The sequence below is a fragment of the Phycodurus eques genome, chromosome 8 (genome assembly GCF_024500275.1).
Source record: "Phycodurus eques isolate BA_2022a chromosome 8, UOR_Pequ_1.1, whole genome shotgun sequence".
Lineage (NCBI taxonomy): Eukaryota > Metazoa > Chordata > Actinopteri > Syngnathiformes > Syngnathidae > Phycodurus > Phycodurus eques.
The window spans coordinates 8951441-8972230 of NC_084532.1; the positions used below are offsets into that span (position 1 = coordinate 8951441).

General features: G+C 41.5%; 1 protein-coding gene across 3 annotated transcripts in view; it reads left to right on the top strand.

Moving 5' to 3' along the window:
• Nucleotides 1-20072, top strand: part of cachd1 (cache domain containing 1) — a 104341-nt gene extending 84269 nt beyond the window's left edge. The window contains exons 9-28 of one of the 3 annotated variants that reach the window (XR_009769069.1): nt 233-499; nt 1899-2048; nt 3287-3410; nt 3512-3629; nt 3951-4119; nt 4243-4385; nt 4937-5118; nt 5387-5497; nt 6201-6323; nt 6842-6941; nt 7231-7347; nt 7524-7684; nt 7852-7938; nt 9779-9895; nt 11804-11955; nt 12244-12405; nt 13341-13418; nt 14425-14526; nt 17199-17887; nt 18463-20072. Coding sequence is in view for 1 of the 3 variants with exons in the window: in XM_061684284.1 (XP_061540268.1) it covers nt 233-499; nt 1899-2048; nt 3287-3410; nt 3512-3629; nt 3951-4119; nt 4243-4385; nt 4937-5118; nt 5387-5497; nt 6201-6323; nt 6842-6941; nt 7231-7347; nt 7524-7684; nt 7852-7938; nt 9779-9895; nt 11804-11955; nt 12244-12405; nt 13341-13418; nt 14425-14526; nt 17199-17443 (2708 nt within the window). In the remaining 2 variants the exon portion in view is untranslated. Of the gene's footprint in view, nt 1-232; nt 500-1898; nt 2049-3286; nt 3411-3511; nt 3630-3950; nt 4120-4242; nt 4386-4936; nt 5119-5386; nt 5498-6200; nt 6324-6841; nt 6942-7230; nt 7348-7523; nt 7685-7851; nt 7939-9778; nt 9896-11803; nt 11956-12243; nt 12406-13340; nt 13419-13693; nt 13915-14424; nt 14527-17198 lie in introns of those variants that run through there. The other 2 variants (XR_009769070.1, XM_061684284.1) reach the window with 2 other exon arrangements.
• Nucleotides 20073-20790: the final 718 nt, after the last annotated feature.

The window sequence follows — 20790 nt, forward strand, 5'->3', positions numbered from 1 at the left end:
ATAGTTTCCCGACTTTATCATCAAACAAATATAACCCAAGTAAACTTAAGACGCTTTTTTTTTTAAATGGTGATTTGATTTATTTAGGGAAAAAAAATAAAATAAAAGAATTTGAAAAAAGGGCCAATGCTTTTTCACGGCACTGTATTTCCAGTTCTGCATCCATACATACTAATGTAGATGTAACATCGTAGCGTGCTAAACACTGCCATGTCCTGCCCTCTCCGTGCAGAGGGAATAACAGGTCTGAAGGAGCTGGCCTTCCTGCGAGACCTCGCTGAGCAGAATTCGGTGAAGTATGGCGTTGACCGCTTTCCTGTGGCATCCTCATCTGGATCAGCCGCAGTTTCCATGATGCCTGTCGTGAAGGGCAGCATGATGGTGCTCAACCAGCTTAGCAACCTGGAGACCACAGTGGGCCGCTTCTACATCAACTTGTCCAACCGTATGATCGACCTTGTCCGCTTCAGTCTGCCTTACGCTGACCCAATGGGAGACGGTGCGTACTGAAAATGAACTCTGTAGCCTGACAATCTGACTGGACCTATTACCCATATGTTGGTAACACTTTAAATTGTAACTTCACAGCCACAAAAATGTATAACATTTACGCTACAAACATCTCTTAATAACCTGGGTATTACTTTTTTAAACTTCACGCAGGATAAATAAAGGCTTTTAAGAAGGAAATCTTTCAGCATTTGCATGAAGATGAGAACAACATTTTGTGGTTGGTTTCAGTTAAATGAATCTGTCAATGTGTGCCAATATCTCAGTGTTAAAACATTTAATTTACATTAGCGCATGGTTATTAAATCCTTACGCTGGAGTAGTTTATTTCATGCAATGACAGAAATTATGCTTAGTATACATAAATACAATATAAAAGTGCATTTAAAGTCACTATAAAGAGGCATTTGAATGTGCTTGTTGCATTTTAGGCTTATAATTGGCATTAAAAAAAAAGCTTTTTGACAGCCTGCGACAATCAAAAAAAAACAAAAAAAACGTAGATTTATATACCGTAATTTCTCGTGTATAATAGGCACCCCCAAAGTTGACCTCAAAATTTTGGAAAACCCTTCTACCTATGTATAATGCAGTTTTACAATGCATGATTTTGCTTCTACCCATATGATCAAAACATGAAGTATTATCTGTATTTTGTTAGCTTTTTTCAAAGAATTATTCTGAAATTAAGCACTTTGTTTGAACACGTAATCCTTTTTTTTAATTTACTTGCTCTTATTTTGAAATTCACAGCCCTACTTTTATTTAGTAAATTAGAAAAAACACAGTTGTGTGCATATGTTTGATTACCCAGGCAGAATTTGCAAGATGGGTACAATTCTATGTATGTATGGTATGTAAACTTATGAGCACAACTGCACGTATATGCAGTCATATTGGAATGAAAGTGTCGGCTACACTTTTTTTATAAGCACTAGGTGGCAGTGGCATTTTGGAATGAAAGTGTACAGCTTTTTCATAACCACTAGGTGGCGGCAGGCATACATTTATAAAATTTGAGTTTTTTCCATTTACCCCTATACCTATGTATAATGCACACTATTGACGTTTGATAATTTTGGGGGGTGAAAATAATTGGGGGCATTATTATACACAAGATATTACAGTAATCTTTAATCTGTAATTCAGTGACAATCCGAAAATTGCACACACCACAAATAGGGTGGAAAATGCTTCATGTTGGTGCAAAATGTTTGTATTTTGACATGACTTTTTTGTACATTCCATTTTAGAAGTAATCCTACATAAGCCCAATTTTACTGTATGTGTTTGTGTTTTGAATGACAGTGGTTGCAGATAAACTAAACCACAAAATAAAATGTGACAGATTTAAGATGCTGCATGTCATGTACGCTCGCTTTCTCTAGGCTTTATTATGACTGTGAGTCGGCCCTGTTATTTCGGGAACCTGCTCTTGGGTGTGGTCGGAGTGGATGTAAACCTTGCCTACATTTTGGAGGATGTCACATATTATCAAGACTCGCTGGCTTCATACACCTTCCTCATTGACAACAAAGGTCAGTCCTGACAAAGTCCTAATGCCATCTATTTAGAGCTAGTGTCGAATGTTTTTGGTGGGAAAGAACCGTCGAAGGCAAAAGCTCATTGCATTGGTACTGCACATTGAATTGGTCCTCAGAACGTTTAACTGTTACTCATAATTACATCTGTTTTTGGCTGCAGATTTGTCACATTACCCCACAGTTGTTTTTTTCCCCCAGAGTCTTCCTTCCTCTTTAAAGTGTTTGCTAAATGTGCCATTCAATCAAATTACATGCAATTACCACATTGGCTTATTAGTGTAGCAGCTCAGTAAACATAGCTTTAACACATCAAAGTTATTAGCTGGCATTAAAACAGCACTATACAATTTAGGAAAATACTCCACACTAGACAAATGTATATTCTTAGAGGGAAGGCATTTAAGTAATGGCAATATAGGGAGAGGTTGAATATATGTATGCTAGAGTTTGTAAAAGAGGTATTTATGTGGATTTTTTTTAAATGTCACATCCTCGTCCTCATGTTGTCCGATATGGTCTGGATACTGACGAGAAAAAAAGGCTGATTAAGTACATGTATTTGCAGTATGTTAGAACTAACGAAAATCACATGCTGTCACTTCCTCCTCGAACATTCAGTTACATGGTCCTTGTGGCTTTCTCTGTTCCAGAATTATTACAATCTAGATTTGTTTGTTGCATTTTTAGCAGAGAACCTCTGTGCTTGTGGCGTATTTGAAATTGTTTTAAGTTTAGATTTGTGTATCTTTGTTATATCGAAAGCACAATAAAAAATTTAAAAAAAATAATAACAATCATTATGTCCATGGTTTTAAAGCAGCTTCCACACTTCCATGCACTGACTAATGTAACACCATCCCATGCTTTGTGTGAATGGCAGGGGATTCAGAGTTTTCTCACATTTATAGCAGCACCATTGCCCTAAAGATTAATCCTCAGTGAAAGAATAAAATGTCTGACGTTTACTGCTTGACGAGCAATGATGAAATCTTCTCTTCCGATCAGATTGTTCTGACGTCCCAATACTGCTGCTCGCTCCAGGGATCATATTTGCATGGTGTTTGCACTTTGATATGCTGTGTGATGTCATAAAAATAATTCATTTCTGTAGTACCTTGGAGAGCATGTCATCATTCACACACAATTAGTCAGGAAACACAAATTTCTAGTTGGTAGTCTTTTCTGTTTGTGTTGTATAAGCATATTTTAATGGGCAGGTTTGCTTTTCCCAGGTTATACCCTGATGCACCCATCACTAACGCGGCCTTACCTGATGAATGAGCCTCCTCTTCACACAGACATTATCCACTATGAGAATATTCCTGGATTCCATGTTGTACGAAGGAACATCCTCAAGTGAGAATAGATGTGGAACTTGCAATGGAAAAAAAAAAAAAACACAACAACTGACCGTCCACCAAGTGCTGTTATTCACGAATACTGTGTATTTCTGGCAGCCTCCCATTGGGGAGTCAGGTCATCGCTGTTCCGGTCAACTCATCTTTGTCCTGGCACACCAACCGAATCCGAGACAACAGCAAAGATGCGTATAATGTCAGCTATGCCTGGAAGCTGGTAGGTGAAGCGAGGGAATGAAAAAAGCCAAAGATTTTGTGCATTACTACTAGACACGGAAACGGACGCAAGTCAGGCTTTCTGAAACAATTGCATGTATTACATGAACATTTTCAATATACTGTAACATAAACAATGTCAATTATTAGACTGGCATGCATACTAAAGCATTCATCAGCTTTGCAAATCAATGAGGTGTGTGAAGATATTGTGAAAATGAAAGAAAAAGCTAGTCATGTAAGCAGGGCCTTAATAAACGTGTGTTCAATATGCAACCATAAACACCTTATACATGTTTAACATGAATATCTTGCCTTTTAGGTTCAGGACACGTCGTTCATCCTGTGCATAGTGTACGTGCAGCCAGAGATTCCAGTGAAACACCTCAAAAACCTGAACACCGCTCCCAGCTCCAAGCTCCTGTACCATCGTTTAGACCTGTTGGGTCAGCCCAGCTCTTGCCTCCATTTTAAACAGCTTGCAACCGTTGGTAAGATGACGCTTAATTCCTCAAAGCTCCTAATGATGTTGGTTTGTTTTTTTTACCGGTATCGGCTCTGAAACCCGTTCATCTCACATTCAGTCCCTCTGTCCCTTTCTTTGCCTTCCTCAGAATCCCCCACAGTGATGCTGGCAGCTGGTAGCTTCTCATCTCCCTATGAGCACCTGAGTCAGCCAGAAACAAAGCGCATGGTGGAGCACTACACGGCCTACCTGAGTGATAACACTAGGCTCATCGCCAACCCAGGCCTCAAGGTACACATCTAAAGAAAACACACATGCAAACGATGCCTTCGTTAAGGTTTGTAATACAAATATGACTCAATCGCTAACACTTAATAAAGATGTGCCTGCAAAAGAGCGGGGGATTTAGTAGAGCGTTTCCAATGTTCAGATCTGTAATATGCAATGAAGTTCTGCATCGTTAAGGAGGAGACAAACCCCCCCATGTGTTTTTGGCAGCCTCTTTGCATTCCTGGAGTGGGGGTGGGTGTGGTAAGGGGTTTGAACTCAACCACACTTCCAGCTCTGTTGCCCAGGCACATCTTGAAGGGACCCCTCAAGTGACCAAATCCCCCCTTTCAGACTCTGAAACAATGCAGTGATGAGATTTTCTTGCTGCCTTTAAAGGAAGGTTTTATGATCCACATCTGACCAATTTTTGTCAAACCAGAAATCTCATCAACACAAAAGTTTTGTTTTTGTTTCTCCTACTGTTTCCTCAAATGTATGTCCCCCGTCATCACCCGTTTACCTTCTTGCCTCTACTCTCGCAATCCCTCCTGTTTGACCGTGCCCCACCACAGTCCTCTGTCAGGAACGAGGTTATGGCAACCAGTCACGTCACGGATGAGTGGATGACACTAATGGAAATGAGTAGCCTCAACTGCTACATTGTGCGGCGTTACATAGCAACGCCCAGTGGGGTGCTTCGGATTTACCCTGGATCATTGATGGACAAAGCCTTTGACCCGACCCGCAGACAATGGTGAGGCTTATTTTGGATGGTGTGTGTGTGTGTGTGTGTGTGTGTGGGTAGGCATACCCACATTGTGTGCACAATGCTTTGCAGTCATTGTTGAGTCAAGATGTTTTTAATTATTAGATACTTGGGCACCTCACCAGACACATTTTAATTAATAAAGCTGTTCTACAGCTCCTACAAAAATGCTGCCGTGCTAAACCATAGTATTTCTTCCATGTTCTGTTCCAAAAATGTGAACTCTTTCTCACCTACATGCTGTGTTGTGTACCAGGTACCAGCACGCTGTGGCTAACCCGGGCCTCATCACCTTCACTGGGCCTTACTTGGACGTGGGTGGTGCAGGCTACGTTGTTACCATCAGCCACACCATCCATGCCTCAAGGTAAGAAGATGGATGGTTTATTTTATTAACTACAAACCACAGTTGCCCTTGAAAAAGGATTTCAGATGTCTTGTCTGATTGATTAAATTCCGTTAAACAATTGGTACCAACTTCCCCACGAGGTAGAACAGCTACAATTTCATCATTTTGTCCGCTTGCCAATTTGAATGCATGAGAAAATCCAAATATGTCCTGTAGGTAGGATACATTGTGCTCGTCTGCGACCATGCATTTCCACTTTACAAAACATTCTTTAAGCATGGCATAGTGTTTTTTCCACATGCCTTGTTTAATTGCAACAGGGACCCACACCGTTTGCCAAGATGCTGTAGCAATAATTGCAGAAACTTTTCAACACAGGCTCTTGTAGCTGGAGCTTTTCAGAGGCATGAAATTGCAGCTGAGATTAGCCTGTTTACTTTTCCATTTCAGTGAGCCTAAATCGCAATGTGCAATAGCCATAGCGCCACTTACAACAGTGTAGCAAGAACTATTTACTAGGACATACATAGACTGTATCAGATGGGTTGATAAATCCGGATTAGTGAGTCGTGTTTTGACTATCACGCTGTAGTTAGTGTAAACACAGTTTCCAGAATGCTACTGTGATGGACCTTATTGAGGCTAAATAATTGTATTATAATGGAATGAAGATGTTTTTACCTTTTTGTGCCCTGTGTTATCTTCCATTGTCTCTCTCTAGCGCTCAGATGGCCCCTGGCTATGCCGTTGCAGTGATGGGTATAGACTTTACCCTACGCTACTTCTATAAAGTTCTATTGGACCTTCTTCCCATTTGCAACCAGGACAAGGGAAACAAGATCAGGTAGGTAGACTATGGCCTGGGTGGAAGATTTACATGCTTCCTTTCTTCCTCCTTGTGTGCATTGTTGATTCTCTTCCTATGTTCTGTGTTTTACCATCAGTTCTTATCAAATTCCTCCGTTTCTTCTGTTTTGTGCATCAATGAATTCACAAGAGAGAAAAAATAAAAAGAGAGAAGAGGGGATAAGCTGATTATCTTTCCATTCATGTTGGAGATGAGCCTTTCCGCATCATCTGCCCCACATACTTTCTTAAGGGTTTCTGCCTTTTTTTTTTTTACGTTATCTGATGCTTTTACTCCCTCCTCCTCATACCACCCCCTCCATGTCTTTCGCAACTCCTTTCACGTCCTTTCAGATTTTGTTTAGAGGCCATATAAAACAGGATTAAGCGAGAGAGGCTGTGGTATAGAGAAGCCGGATTTGGCAGAATGAGTGCATGGGGGGATAAAACAACATACCATGTTTTTTTTTAACTGAATATGATAACTAAATACATATTTGTCTGTGTGTTTTGTAGGTGCTTTATAATGGAGGACAGAGGTTACCTGGTGGCCCACCCCACTCTCATTGACCCAAAAGGCCATGCCCCTGCAGAGCAACAGCACATCACACACAAGGTAAACAAACCCAAAACAAGACGCGCAGAGCTTATATGCACATATTGAAATCCAAAAATAGCACGAGATTGCAATAAAAATGTCATTTTGCCTGAATAAAGTATTGTATTAGCGAACCAAAATATGATGCAGGTACCCAATTTATATGCCCCAGTAACTTTGCATACATATTTTTATACATTTAAAAAAAATTGAAACATGGGATAATGATTAACATTTTCAAATATGTTAGTATCGCTAAAATGTGTGAAAAAAGTGATATGTTACATGCTATTCTTTTTAATGTCAGGAGCCTTTGGTTGCCAATGACATACTGAACCATCCCAACTTTGTGAAGAAGAACCTATGCAACAGCTTCAGCGATCGCACTGTGCAGCGCTTCTACAAGTTCAACACCAGCATCATGGTAAGAAAGGAGGTGGTTGAAGGAAAGCCTTTCTAACGTCATGCAATGCTGCCATCGCGTGGTCATGATATGTGGTGAAATAATAAATGAAGGCATTCGATAGCCTTCATCAAGTCATTAAATGAATCCAAATCAACGCTTTTCATATTTACATTCACATCTCATGTCTTCCTCAGGGGGACCTAACCAACCTTGTCCACGGGAGCCATTGCTCTAAGTATCGTCTGACCCGAATACCTGGCACCAACGCCTTTGCCGGCATTGTCAATGAGACGTGTGATTCTCTGGCTTTCTGCGCCTGCAGCACAGTGGATCGCCTTTGTCTCAACTGCCACAGGTACCGTCTCACGTGACCCTTACCTCAGTCCAAATTAGAAGTGCATATGTATAGAAGAAAGTTCCATTAGAAAAAGTTAAAAGGTCCATGTCCCCCCCACCCTCCCCAAAGCTCAGTAAAGCATTTTTCTTTCTCTCTTTTGTTTTTTTTTAACATGAATGGAGAAGAATGGAGCAGAATGAGTGTGAGTGCCCATGTGAGTGCCCTCTAGAGGTGAATGAGTGTACTGGCAACCTCACCAATGCTGAAAACAGGTCAGAAGTACTGATACACACTACATTTCACAGTTCTTTTCTTGTACATTTTTTCGAGTGTTGTATATACAAATTTATTGATAAATAATATAAATAAAGCCCATAACAACTTTCCTTAAGTGTTTTTATGACTTGTGAATAAGACTAATCTCGTGGAATCCCACAACTTTCTTCAAGCATCAAAATCAACTGGTGTGATGCGTTTGCTTTCTTCCATTCAATATTGTTATTTATAGCTGTATGTACAGAGCTATTATTAATATTACAGGAAAAAAACACATTTTTGGGACTTTTTTGGCGACTCAGACTCTTTTAAGAGCCAGAAGGTTTTCTTTGGAGTCAAAGGGGGGCAAGTACACTATATTACCAAAAGTATTCACTCGCCTGCCTTGACTCACATATGAATTTAAGTCATATCCAATTCTTAATCCACAGGGTTTAATCGGACATCGGTCCACCCTTTGCAGCTATAACATCAAACTCTTGTGGGAAGGCTTTCAACAAGGCTTAAGAGTGAGTTTATGGGAATTTATGACCATTTGTCCAGAAGCGCATTTGTGAGGTTACACAGAGATGTTGGACGAGAAGCCCTGGCTTTCAGTCGCCGCTTTAATTCATCCAAAAGTGTTCTCTAGGGTTGATGTTAGGATTGTGCAGGCCCATCAAGTTCATCCACATCAAACTCTCTCATCCATTGCTTTACTAACCGTGCTTTGTTCACTGATGTACAGTCATGTTGGAACAGGAAGGGGCCATCTCCAAACTGTTCCCACAAAGTTGGAAAGGTCCAAAATATTAGCCACTGAGCTCCAGCGAAAGGAACTTTGAATGCGTCGGCACACCAAAAGATTTTGGAGATTTCCAACTTTGTGAGAACATTTTGGAGATGGCCCATTCCTGTTCCAACATGTCTCTGCATCAGTGCACAAATCAAGGTTCATGGACAATCCTGACCTCAACCCGAGAGAACACCTTTGGATGAGTTAGAGCAAAGTCTGAGAGCCGGGCCTTCTGTGATCTCACAAATTTGCTCACGGAAAAAATCATGATAAATTCCCATAAACTCACTCACTCCTAAACCGTAAACAAGAGTTTAAGATGGTATTGCTGCAAATGGTGTACCGATGTCATATTAAACTCTGTGGATTAAGAATAATAATAATAATAAGAAGAAAAAGATATCACTTAAATTCATATGTGAGTCAAGGCAAGTGAGCGAATACTTTTGGCAATATAGTGTATGTAGACTTGTATAGTATTTACCAGATTGACAGTTGAATATGGCTGAACTGTTTAGTCCAAAGCTCCAGCAGCCCAATGCCCCAGTAATTGCACATTACTAGTTACTTATTACTAGTCTAGTTATTATTCTTGTAAATGTCGTAATAGTGAAGTGATGTTTCTTACGTTTGCCTCCCGTGGTTGTCCTCATTTGCTTTGTGCATGTGTGCGTACTCGTTTAAATGTCAGGAGATGTAGGCTCCTAACTGCAGTGTGTAAATGTCTGGGTGTTTCTTAAAAGAATATTCTTAATCTTTCTCTCTTTAGTGCTTTAGCTCTCTATTTGCCCTCCTTTGTTTCTGCCAATCTGTCCATCATTCAGTACATCTCACATCTCTCTGGTTTTCACCCACCTCCTTTCATCAAGCATCACAAGCCTCTGAGTGCCACGTGCGCCCTCATTTCAGGAAGACGCGCAATTACTATTTTTCGTTGTCAGATATTTTCCCCCAGTCAAGTAACAGTTAATCTCATCTTTTGGGAGCTCCTTTGCATCAATTTACATGAATATGGACAACACATTACACGCTGAATGTATTTTCTGTATTGCTTTTGACAGAAATCCTAGCTGTGAGGTTCATCAGGAGCCAATCAGTTTGAATGTGATCGATCCCAGTCTACAGGACACACTGCCTCAATGTGTCAACACCCGCTGCAGTCAGAGATACAGTAGCAGGTGAACTTGCACTCCGCATATGAACACATGCACTGAATCATCTAGTTATTGGATTCCATTTGATTCTAGTCGATGCATTACAGTATAATACCAACAAATCATACTGTTGTAACCAGTGGTCCAGTCCCACCTAGTAAGTCATGAATAGAAATTTGAATTCTAGTTTTTATTTTTAAAAATACATCTATTTTTAAATTCGTTTTTAATTTGACCACAAATCGGTCTGTTAACTCCAGTGGGATTTCTATTCTATACTGTAGTCCAAATGAATAGACCTTTGAAAGCTGTCAAACGTGTGCCAAGTCATCATTTGGCGCTGTAATACCTGTATGGTACATCTATTTTAGCCAGTGGGAAGTCTTATGTGGAAAAGGCACAAGAATAAATGGCAAATTGAGAAGGACTCATCCTTTGGGTTTAAAGTTCCCATTCGTTAGAAATGAATTTGAGAAGTGATAGTTACGTACGTAGCGGTCAGTCGCTCTTTCTGCCCAATTCAACGACTCCAAAACGGCCGTCCTAAGTCTGTACAGCTTCGGGACGGTGACTTCTGACGTGTTTTTGTGTTGGTATTGTAGTTCAAGTGTCTTTTGTCCAATTCCTGTGTTCTGGATTTACAGGGGAATCCAAAATGACCCCCAAACATCAGATTTTAAATGTAAATCCTTGTTTTGTTTATAAATACATTAAATATGTTTTAAGATAAGTGCTGAAAACATGCAAAGACTGAGAAAAATATAGTACTTAATTGTTGAGATATAGTTTAAGACTCTTTTACACCTTTCTGATTTTGTGGGAGGGGATATAATCTATCCTCATGATGTCAAGAGGTTTGGGTTTATGATTTCCGTCCCCCACTACAGTATGTAAACACCAAGCATCCTTATTCCATGCAGTGGCCAACTGGCAGAATTGCCACTTCCTCATTCATAATGGATCCAGTTCTACCAGTATAGTGTGCAGTTAGCCATCAAAGTATGCCCTCAAGTGTAATGTGTTTTGCGTTATTTTGGCGACAATGTCTCTGCTGTCTGCCCCCAAAGCGTTGCATAGCGATGCAGCGGCAAACCGCACATGATCCGCCACCCTGTAGCCCCACGCCAGTCCGCCAGCAGTTAGAATACATGGCGAACGTCGGTCAGCCACTCGCATCAACAGAGGGAATCGTCAGCCTCTCGCATCGCAGGCAAGGAGGAGGGCGGACAAAAAAAAACACCCGACTGCGGCCGCCGAAGACTGCAACTCGGCGGCCACTGGGCCCACACCACTGTGTGCACCATGGATGATTACCGCCTCCCCTCCTTGTGACCCGTCGCGGCTGGGAAGTCCCTGCATCGACCAACGGCCCGCTGAATTTCAACGGAAACAAAAGGGGAGAATGACTCTCTGCGGCCTGAAAACGCGTGTGCCGTGTAATGCTCCTCTCTCGCGCTGCTTACAGGCAAGGAACAGCGAATCTGCGATGGAAGTATTTGATTGACAGCTGGAGGTGGTTGGACTTTCAGCGCCCACAGCATCTGGAAGCTCAAAGAATGTCTCAATTATTGACCATTTTGAAGGCTGATTTCACATACTTTGATTATTTATTTATTATTATTTTTTAATCCATTCACTCATTGTCTGGCTTGTTAACATTAGTCTTTTCTGTGGTGTGTCGAATTTACAAGACATTTTTGGGGCCTGTTTCAGGGCAGTTTAAAGTACAAGTCACTTGCTTCACGCTGCTTTTTGCTTTAGTCGGCGTTTTGTTGCCGTTTTGGTTGAGTGCAGCTTCCCTCCGTACTACACGAATTACATGCAAAGCACTTCTCACTGGTCAGGAGGTGAATCGATTCAGAGTATTTGTTGAATCGATACTGTATTGCAATGTGTTGGTGAATCGATCATTTTATGTGTATGCCATTTCAGCGACTGCTTTGGTGTTTTGGACTGTGAGTGGTGCATGGTGGACAGCGATGGCAAGACCCATCTGGACAAGCCATACTGTGCCCTGCAGAAGGAGTGCTTCGGGGGTATTGTCGGTGCAAAGAGTCCATATGTGGACACCATGGGCCTCCTTGGTGAGTCAGTTAATGCCCACATTGTTTGTGATTTCTGTAACTCTCTACACAGTCATTCTTTCTTTCCACCAGAAATGTTTTTTCTTTGCAGGCAAATTCCCCATGTGCCTGCAGTTAGATGTTTTTTTTTTTAGTGAGCAAAAAGAAATGAAAGTACAAAGTGCATCTGTAGCACAACAGCCATTGATTGATCTGTATGATTCTGGCTTATTGTCGCATCAGGTGTCATCAAAAATGCTTTCTAACTAACTTCGGATCACCCCCTCTTTTTCTCTATATCTACTTCAGACGAGGAGGTGACATCTCTGAACATGATCAAGAGTGCCCCTGTGGGTCCGGTTGCTGGTGGTATCATGGGATGCATCATGGTACTGGTACTGGCTGTTTACGCGTACAGACACCAGATCCACAGGCGCTCGCACCAGCACATGTCGCCACTGGCGGCACAAGGTATGACTATTAGCATCGCCTGTGTCTTGGACAAATATACAGTGAACCCCGCTATTCAAGGGAGATAGCGAGGGACCAAGCGCTGCTGCGATTAGAGATGCCACAAGATGGCAGTAAAGCACTACTTTTGCCTAAATGAAGCTCCTCAACGCACTACAATCTACCTGCTTGGCACCAAGATACCACAAGATGGTGGCAAAGTAATGCTTTTTGTCTAAATGAAGCTCCTCATCTCACTTCAACACAGTGCCTTGGCACCAAGATGCCACAAGATCGTGGCAACTCAATACTTTTGTTTAAATAAGGCTCCTCAACTCACTTTAACACACTTCCTTGCCACCAAGATGCCCAAAGATGGCAGCAAACCAGTACTTGTATTGCTTTAGCCTGAGCACAAAAACAGCAACTGGGTGAATTAATTTTAAGGGAATTTAAAAAATAAAATAAAATCTGTGAATATGGGAATTTGCAACTGCCAAGCCGCAAATATGTGGGGGTTCACTGTATTGAACTAGAACTGCCAACAAATTGGACATGAAATAAGGCAGTTGTAGCATTCTGTTTAGCCTTTATGCACAATTGTTAGCCTCTAAAATATCCACTGCCTGGCTAGACAAAGTCAGATGCTCAATTCACCGTTAGACTGTTTTTGATTTGTATTAGCACATGCATTTGCTGAGGCATTGTTTTCATGTTTGTTACCAACTGAATTTCATTTTTGAATGGTATTGTCGGAGTATGCGTCTTTAATGTCGTCATTTCATTTTTTAATGGGATTGTTGGAGTATGTCTTTAATGTCAGAGCATTTTTTTCCTGTTTTTAAATGCGATTCCTAGGTTTTATACAGTGCGATGCTTCACATATTTCATGTTATCATGGAATCTTTTTTCCATTCTGACCCAACTTTTTTTTTTTTATCCCCATGTTGCACCAGAAATGTCAGTGAGAATGTCCAACCTTGATAATGACAGAGATGAGAGGGATGATGACAGCCATGAGGACCGAGGCATAAGTAAGTTGTGCTTGAGGTATCGCTCGACGGTTATGTTGGTTGTTAAATGAGCGTGTGAAGAGAGCTGATAGACTCCTCTGTTTATTAAAGGAAAAACGTCATGCATTTTTGTAATCATTTAAAACGGTTCCGAAGTATCTTAATAAAAGGTCTCAGACATTTTTCTGTCAAAATACACGCAGGATAAAAGATTACAGCACATTTAATATCCACTAGTCCCACTCTGGTTGGAAATCTCTGTCACATGCAAATGGTGTCTGTTTCCATGACGACAGGTGGCGGAGCTAGGACATTGCGATGAAAGGAGGGCTACTCAATGTTGTGACTTTTCCGATACCTCTGGTGACTATTTTTCCAAAAAGTGAAAGGCAGGAAATCTAGCGACTTTTTGTAACGTTACTTGAGAATTCTGGAAATTCTGAGACTCCCTCCAGAGCAGACGTTCAATGTCCAGACTGCAAATGAATCCAGCACTGGCTAAGTGTCTCCCCATAAAGTGAGCGCCCACAAAGTTTTGATCATGTTCTCACTTGTTGACGCAGCACTCATCACCAATCCACTGATTTACACTTTCTCGATTAGTGTGCGGATCTTTGCATGCGACGCATGCAGCGGAAACAACACAAATACCCCCAGAGTATTTGCTAGTTATCAGAAGCTGACACCGGTTACAGAGCTAGCTAACAGTGGCACTTTGCTTACCTTTTAGCTTTGAAATAATGTTTCGGTGTAGTCCGACAGTCGCTTGAATGAAGTGGATCTTCAGCCGGCCTCGCTGCCAAGTCATGGCTGGAGAAACAGTTATTATGTAACTTAGCCAAATTGCGATGACTTTGACAAAATTCAAACAGCTTGCTCACAGACACATTTTCAGAAATAAGCAAGTCACGAAAGAGTTACATGGCAATTTCACACTCTATCCAGAGTCCCAACCGTTTGTGTACCGTGAAGTGATTAAAAAGTCAATTTTCCATAATGTGTGTGTGTGTGGTCTCCTTCCTTTCAGTAAGTAATACTCGATTTATTGCTGCGGTGATCGAGAGGCACACTCACACTCCAGAACGACGGCGGAGGTACTGGGGCAGATCTGGCACAGAGAGTGACCACGGTAAGACACCTTATTTCGTCTCTCACTAGCACAAAGGTAGAGGGACACATGTTAATCACTGAATTAATTAGTCAGGTTGGGCTAGACAGGTTAGTTCCCTAAACCTTAACGATTTATCTTGTCAAAACATTTTGTGCCCTCTGTCAGGTCCAGCATAATGTAAACTTAAAAAAAAAATAGACCCCCCCCCATAAAAAAAAACCCTCAATCTTGTAGTTTTTCTAGAAGAGCTGCTGAATCTTAATAAGGGAGCACAACTCTGTTTTTTGGTTTGTTGTTGTTTTTCTTCACTTTTTCACTTCCTGTAGGTGTAATGATGGGACTGCAGTGCATGCCGAGTCGGTGAACGATGAGCACTGCTGCCTCACGGCAGGACTCCTCCCACAGTGCCTTATGTTAGCTTAATTGAAGACTAAATGGGCCTGGCTAGGATAGACTCCTGAACCAGATAAGTGGTATAGAGGGATGAATCAGGAAGAGGTATCCTGTGTACCTCTTTCCCATGTTCCGTTTGCTGTCATTTTTCTTGTTTCGGTGGTCGGGTGGTTCGTACACCTGGCGCATAGTTGTGAGCTTCTGGGTTTGAATCTTGACTGCAGCCTTCCTGTGTGGCGTTTGGATGTTCTCCCCGTGTTTGCGTGGGTTGAATGGATGTTTAGCCATATGCGCCCAGCGATTGGCTGGCGACCAGTCCCGGCAGGGTGTACCCCGCATATCGCCCCAAAGTCAGCTGGGATAGGTCTCCGGCTCATCCACAACCCTGAGGGTAAGCGCTGTGGGGAATGGATGGCTGGACCTCAGTGGCCTTTCCTTTTTCCCTTACTTTACTTTGGAATGTCCACTGCACAGGAAAGAGTAGTCCTTCGTGGGGCAGCTTGTTTCTAAACGTGTGCTATTATGTGTTAGCAGGCAGGCTCTCGCATTCACTGAGCGTGGGTGGATGGACAGTTCCATTCACGTGGGTTCTTCGTGCCCACGTGAGGCATTGCTCCAGAGCGTCTCTGCTAGTTGTTGCGTAACCGATGATGACAGAGAACAAATGATAAAGATGAAGAGTGGGCAAAGCGAATCTTGCGCGGTGTTTAAGAAAACCGCGACGTGCAATGAACACAAAGAGATAAACGTGTTGTGTAACAGAGGATGAGATCATCTTCAGTGGAAGCCAAAATGAGTCAGTGCATGGCTTGCGTTCATATAGCAATTCTCTCTTTGCTGTATGCTCCCTATATCTTCTGTGGTATTCATGCTGCTCCACATGCAGGGACATCAAGAGTAGAATACATTACAGTAATTCAGTGGCTCAATCAAGGACGCTTCCACCCGCCGCTGCCCCCCAACATGCGAAAATGACGAAAGAAGAGACATCTGTGCGCAACACGAAGGCTACAAGGAAGATGAGGAAGAAATAATAGAGTGGGCGAGAGAGTGGGTGTTCGTCCATCAGGGAATAAAAGCGAATGCGTTACTAAGTAGACACTTTAAATTCGCTACTTCTGTGTGCTGGGTCAAAGGGCGTCCTCCTCCACCTGGCCACTCCAACTATTGGCTTGGAGTGAGCTGCTCGGAACACTCCTACAAAGTCTTAAAAAGCACAAGTTAGTTTTTATTCTACATCGTTGTTTATATAGTCATTACTCTCTTAACGTTGCAACCGTAATTTGTATCAATTTAATGAAAAGGGTAAAATGTACTTTTTAATGGCTTGTCGACAAATAGTTGGGTCTCTGGAGTGCACGCTGACCCATCAAGTGTGAAATTGAACAATCAAGTAAAAATGTGTGCGCGTTCTGAACTTTTGTTACGTAACGTTTTGCATTTAATGAGCGGATAAATAATCTTTTCATCAGTTATAAAAAAACTGTAGGTTTTGAGTCAGGTTCTTTTGTGTGCATTTTCTGTGCTGTGATCTTGTGGCAGTTTGTATTATTTATTGTTTCAGTGCATCACATCATCATACTTCTCCTGTGGCCCACCAATTACATTTGTCACCGCTTGTCCCGCTGGCGCAGTTACTGTAACTGGCATGCTGGCAAGCCTTTCTATGGCCTCAGGCTGGACGTATGTGCAAGAGGAGGAGAAAATCATGAATAAACAACATGGATATCGTTAGAATTTTATTGTTGTGTGACAACATAAGGTGGAAACTCGCCTGGGAGGGGGAGGACTGGGTGGGACATTAGTTGGGTGCCAATGTGCCAGTGTTACCTCATTGCCTTTATTAAGGGATCCTATTTCTTATGTCATTACAATAAATCTGACACTTTTTGATCAGTAAGAATTTTTGTCTGGAAGAAAACAAAAAACACTAGTTTAATCAAATATGTGAAGTAGAACGGTGAGAGGGAGGATACAGTCTTCCAGATAATAATAATAATAATATTTCTATTGACTCCAATGATTATTTTAAAAACTCACCTATTTGCTGTGATTATGACGATACAAAATCGGGTGACTTGCCGCCAAAGGAGCAGCGTCGACACTCTTTATACTGTAGCTCCGTGCTGCGGCACAAAGTGGTACTACACTCAAGGTGTGCAACGACACGACAAAAATGATTGCGTCAAAATTAACGATGTAGCGCTGGTGAAAAAGATGAACCGCGATAAAGCGGTAGAACAGTGTAAACTGGACCGCTCGGTGTGTTAATTGAAATCTTCATGTGCTCTCGCCAGGCTACAGCACGATGAGTCCTCAAGAGGACAGCGAAAATCCACCGGGCAACAACGACCCGCTTTCGGCCGGCGTCGACGTTGGTAACCACGACGACGACCTGGACCTGGACACCCCCCCTCAGACGGCAGCCTTACTCAGCCACAAATTCTACCCTTACCGGCACACGCACACACACCATCACCCGCTGCACACGCACCACCTCCAAGCGGCGGTCACCGTTCACAGTGTGGATGCCGAGTGCTGATCCGCGACTGGGATCGAATTCCAGAAACTTTCTGATTTAGACACTTCACAATGAGCTCCTCGTTGTTGCCAGTAACTTTTTTTTTTTTTTTTTTCCCCCCACTGACCTGAACTCAACTGTGTTTTTTACACAAAGTGAAAATGAGCAAGCATTCTTTTTTTTTTTTTTTAACTTTGTTTTCTGAAGGAATTCTTCTGGACTCTTTTTAGGAGCAACCTTAAAAACAAATAAAGCACATTTCGGGGATGTTCGTCGGAACAGCCGGTGGCTTAAACCCGTGAATAAGCTTAATTTCCCCACGGAGGGCCAACATGGACACAAAGCAGCGGATTTGTCTCAAGCCGAGCCACAAAGTTCTTTCTTGCCATCGCTCCTGGTTCGCAGGAATGTCTGACCTCATCCACATCCATAAATCTTACACTGAACTACAAAAACACTATTAAGGTAAATGATTTCCCAAAAATATTTATTCCTGATTGCCAGACAGATCCAAGAGCTGCATCCGGTCATGATGTGATATTTGTCGACACACGTTGGTGTCTCACTGTTATGTAAACTATGAGCCCTAATCTCGTGCTGTGTGATTGCAATTCAAAATGCAAAGCCATTTGACCATGTATTAGATATCCTTGATATCCATCTTAAGTTCCATGTACTAATACACTTTTTGTGTGTTACTCATTCAGTACACTAGTAGTCTTACTGGTAATGTTATTCCCCACCACCACTGTGTCACAACTGCATGAGGTTTTGCAGGCATACTTTGTAGAGCAACTACATGCTACTAGTGGGGCCAATCTGTGTGTGCTACTCGTTCTACTCGTGACTAAATTACTAGCAGTGTCGCAGTTGTCTACTCGTGCACTGAATTGTCCTACTTGTGAGGACAAAGTGTACTGAGTACGTGGATATCAAGGACACAGAATAAATGCTCAAATGGCTTTCCATAATTCAACTGGAACTTTTTTCTGTGTACACTTTCTGGATGTAACATTCTTTCCGTGTCATCTCACAACAAGGAAGTTGGCGGCCTCTGCGGTGTTCCCCCCACCGCCAATACAAGCTGAGATGACTCAGACACTGCTGGATTTTCACTGTGTCCTGACACCTGGAGAGTCTCGCAATGTGTGTGCAGAATTGGACCGGACTTAGAAGTTTAGAAATGCCCAAGTTGGAAAATTATTGTTGTTGAAGAAGAATGGGAGGGAGAGTTGCTGCTGTTTTACTGAGGAGGGGCCCGTCTGCCAGCTCCTCTGTGGTTAACCACTCACAAGCGTGTTTTGTTTTGGTCCTTTTTTTTTTTTGTGGACAGTTCTCTTTATGTGGTTGCTGATGCACACAAGAAGAATGACAGGAATAACTTTTGTTTACTTTGTGTTAGCGTGTGTGCATTTTTATTGAATGCATCCTTGTATTTTTCCTCATGGTATAGAATCTAGTTGATTAATCCATTTATATTGTATTCCTCCTGATGAAGTCACGACCCGATCTGCGCTCAGTGGCTTCGATTGTACATGTGGTCAAATTTTGGCTTTTCGGTACAAACTTGTCCGTCTGTTGTTTTCCAGAGATACTTTATGAAGTGTAAACGGAGAATCATAAATAGCTATCGCGCCATTTTTATTGTTGACAAGTAAGCCTCGAATGATCTTCTGATGTTCAGGTCGATATGGAAGTGTGTGTTCATGGTGTCTCGCTATATTTTGGATGCCTTGGAAATATGTTTTAGGGTTCATTTTCATTTAGGTCCATATTGGATGGAAGTCATTACATGGAAGAGTTCATACTTACTCACTTTTACATGAGACATTGTTTTTAAAAGAATTGTTGTGTATTGTCAAAGCTACAAAACGTTACTGTAGATACGGAAAGAGAACGGTACATTTTTACGCAGACCAATAACTCAAAAAAGCTGAAGTGTCGTATTCTGCTGTGCCCTACAAGCTACATTAATTTTCATTATTGTGGTGTGATTCCCGAATTAGAAAAAGATTGGCGCACGCGCTGTGACTCCGTCAAATCAAGAAGCAGGTGAATTAGGGTCACACCGACAAGACACAAAAACATATTACGGGACTGAATCACACAGTTTGTAATTTCATGAGAATAGTTTATCTTTATAACAAGTGAACAAGAAAATGAAGAAAAATTTAATTGTACAAGAATATAGTCGCAATATTAAGAGCATGAACTTATACCTGTGCACTCATGAAATCAGAACTTTTCCCTCATGATATTACAGCTTTCTTTGTAACAACACTTTTCTCTTAATATTACGACTATTCTCATAACTGTACCCCGAGTACATCTTTGTACTCTTATAATAATATCTACCTGCTTCTTCTTGAATATTTACACTACCCTTACTCATTGAGTGTTTTGGCTTCAGTTTACTCATGGGGTTTACAAGTCATAATTCCAGTCCAGGCAGATGTATTGGGCAATTATGTTTTCTGTTTTCAAATCATTTTAGATTCTTGTCTTTGGGCATTTTTTTTTTCTTTCTGGAAATTGTCATAGTTTTTTTTTTTTTTTTTTTTTTTTTAACAGTATTTACCAGCTGTTTATATGCCCTGTGCGCGTATACAGAAGTAACATTAAATCGTGTACTGAAGAATGTACATCACTCCCCAATGTACTGTATCATATAAATTTATCAACTTGAGATTTATTGCAACGTGAATGTGATAAAGTTCATTTTACAGTTAAATCTGTGTTCAATCTATCATTTCTACTTTGTGTAAATACAGTGTTACACTGTATTCCAAAGCAGAATGAAGTTGGTGCGGCATGGTGTAGAGCACACGTCTATGCTGGCCTGCTCATTTCTACACTAAGGATAAAGTGAGAAGTCAACATCTTTCATAAAAGAACAATAGAATCCATACTGCAAGGTCAGCTAAGTTAAGAGGTTAATGTGAAGACTGAAGAGAGTGACCTCACATTGCGCCTTCATGGTGATGGTGAGTACATTTTTATTTGGGGGGGGTTACTGTACTGTGATTGAATTATTTTCACGTGATGTATATGACGGTTAATGTTTAAAGAAAAATCACACGAGTTATGTCAAAAAGGTTTCAGGACTGGTCTCATAAAAGGTATACTGTATTTCAAATCCAAATCCCCCTGGAGTCTAACGCACTTTCCCAGCCTTCTCTACCATGACTTCATGCACTCCTGGTAGGATTCTGTCAAAATACTCCACAGCTCCTTAGTCCACATCTTCAAAACTTTGCGAAGAGAACAACAATCACACAGAGCCAGGTCGGGTGATAAGGGAGGTCGCTCCGGCACTGATCTGTTGGGTGCGCAAGGAATTTTGAGCCGCGAGTTGTCAGTTGGTAATG